The sequence below is a fragment of the Cyprinodon variegatus genome, unplaced genomic scaffold (genome assembly GCF_000732505.1).
Source record: "Cyprinodon variegatus isolate N-32 unplaced genomic scaffold, C_variegatus-1.0 Scaffold1978, whole genome shotgun sequence".
Lineage (NCBI taxonomy): Eukaryota > Metazoa > Chordata > Actinopteri > Cyprinodontiformes > Cyprinodontidae > Cyprinodon > Cyprinodon variegatus.
Window position 1 is genome coordinate 6,569 of NW_015152431.1, and position 2,646 is coordinate 9,214.

Genomic DNA, 2,646 nt, shown 5'->3' on the forward strand with positions numbered 1-2,646 from the left:
CACTTACATCCTCAATTCAAGACAAAATGCACTTATTTTAAGAAAGAAATTACCTATTTAGATTTCAGTTTCTTGCTGTGCAGCAACCTCCAGATCTCTCAGTTCTTAATAACTACATAAACTACTGATAATTGTAGTTTTCCCTTTATGAGACCTGCTTGTATTTCGTTTTTCAGGTTTTGTACAAACATGAAGACCAGACTGTTATGAAGGTTTTGGACAAAACAAAGACCTCATTGAGCCTCCCTCTCCCTAAAGACTATGGCTATGTGGTGCTGCAGATCCGGACTTGCGGCGAGGGTGGAGACGGGCCGCCTCATGAAGTCATCGTTTCCCAGGACTCTGGTAGGAGGATGCAGCTGGATTCCTGGATTGGTGCTTCCTGTTGATTAGTAGGAACCTAAACTCAGATTATTGGATGAAGTAGAATTTATCCACAGGAATGAAGAGATGCTAGAAGAAAGATCGATGTTGAGGATGCTTAAGGGTTATTATTATTATATGCAAATAGAAAATAAAAAAGCTGAGGCCAGATTATGATCCATAATCATAGAAAGCAGAATGAACCAACCCCCCCCCCAACTCTGGCTGCATCTATGAAAATAATCAACACAGTCAGATAAACGTTAATGTTATCGGACTGTGTTGGATAATGTTTGTCATGATTTTAACTAAGATCTGACCCAAAAGCAGGGAACCAATACAGAACGACCTGGGAAAAAGTTTAACAGGTTTATTTAGGAGATTGTGAAGAATCCAGTGTTGCTCTGAACACTTCTCAACCGGAACTGAAAGGTGAGGGGAAGACACAGCGGTTAGTTCAGGTCAGGCTCGGTGGGAAATGTGATTCTCGAACTTGAAGAGGAGGATTTTGTTGCTGACTCACGTTTCCAGAGAAGTTGTTGACTCTTTGACTCCAGTTTGTGTGCGGTAGTTCCAGTGTTTGTCTGTGGAGGGCGGAACAGGTTTTACCCAGAATGCGTTTGTTTCTAGGTGAACAGAGAAGCTGACTGTCACTCAGATTTCCTGCGGTACTTGAACGGGTCGTAGTGGAGATGAATCCCTTCCTCAGTATGAAGCTCAAATAATCTCTTGAGGAAAAGTTGATTCAAAACTCCAGTTTAAATCCTCAACTCAGCTTGAAGCTCAGATGATCCTTCCAGGGAGAGAAGGTCCGAAACATCCAATTTGCAGGATGACTTCCCAAAACTGGCAAACAGTCTTGCGTTGAGGTAGTGGCAGTCAGCAGCTTAAGAGCGCTCCGTTAATGAGGTAACTCTGTGCAGGTGTGTAGGGAGGCGGACCAGAACCAGGCGCCTCCTGGTGGAGGAAGGGAGACAAACACAGACAGGAATCCTGACAATGTTAACGTTTGTCTGACACGTTAGCCCGTCTTCAGCGGCGCTCTCCGCATAGCCTTGTGTGAAGTACCGCTGGCTATTTTGGTGATATTTTTGTTTTATTTAGTAAAATATTCATTTGATTTGTGTTTATCTGACATTGTTCATTATTATTCCCCCAATAAATGAAAAAAGTCTAATTTATTATTATATAGAGACTATTAATAACAGGAGGTGAAATGAAACTCCAGACTAGCTTTGAATGTGATGATGTCATCAGTAGAATCAGATTTATTCTGCGTGCTCCGTTCTTACCTGCGTTCTTCTCAAGAACATACTTGGCGAGAACACGAGTCTGTAATCGCGTTCTGGTGAATTGAAAACGACCAGAGTTTTTGGCGGAATAGAGACAGGAGTGATGTTAGCAAGCCGGGCTAATGTTAAAATGCTGTCAGGAATGAGGTCAAGCAAGGAGAACCAAAATAACGCTCCGTAAAGATCGCATTGTTCAGAGCTTTTCTCCTTTGAACAAAGAACCCATATTAAAAAGAAGAAAAAAACTAAATCTATTCCTAGACTTTCCAGCAGGTTTAGACTGAAGCTAAATACGTGAAACATGGAGGTCCTTCTAACCGGGGCCTGTGCGTCAGGATTTATCGAGTATTTCACGTTCTAAAACAAGTGAACTTTGGCTTCATTTAAAGAGAAAGTCAAACATTAATGTCAGATAAGATTATTATTTTACATGATTTATATTTACAGTTCTTTGACAGGTTAGGATAAGAAAAGAAAAGGTTCTAATCAGAGATTCAAGTTTGAGATATTTAAATTAAGCCTTTTTTATGTTGACAGTCTGCAACAAATGCTCATTTAAAATGAGTGAATTAATATTCAACTGAAATAATAAAATATCGTTGGGTAATTTATTATAAAGTCTGTAAATAATCCTTTATTATTTATCCTAAAGGCGGAGATTCTTTTCGCTCGATCTGAACTGAGCCGATCTTCTGCTTGTTTGCTTTGCAGGAACTGGGATGATGGTGCAGAAAGATGGCGGCTCCACGCTGGACGCATCGCATGCCTGCATCTCGGCTGGCTTGGTTCTGCTCGCTCTCACCTTCCCCTGATCCCCGATGGTCACTGTCGATAAACTCAAGGCTCCAGATGGACTTGGTTTCAGTTAGAATGATTTTTATTTTCTGATAACAACAGTTTAATAACTCACTGCAATAGAGGCTGAGGGGATTACGTGTGATGGGAGCCATCGCCGCTCATGATGAGGCATGATGCTGCGTTCAGACCGCGC

The 2,646-nt window shown here is 41.4% G+C and overlaps 1 protein-coding gene across 1 annotated transcript; it reads left to right on the top strand.

Annotated features, from left to right (window-relative positions):
* Positions 1 to 180: 180 nt before the first annotated feature.
* Positions 181 to 2,640, top strand: LOC107104964 (contactin-2-like). Its single transcript, XM_015405077.1, has 2 exons — positions 181 to 345; positions 2,367 to 2,640. The coding sequence occupies exons 1-2, from the start codon at positions 207 to 209 to the stop codon at positions 2,465 to 2,467; spliced, it is 240 nt and encodes a 79-aa protein (XP_015260563.1). The 5' UTR covers positions 181 to 206; the 3' UTR covers positions 2,468 to 2,640.
* Positions 2,641 to 2,646: the final 6 nt, after the last annotated feature.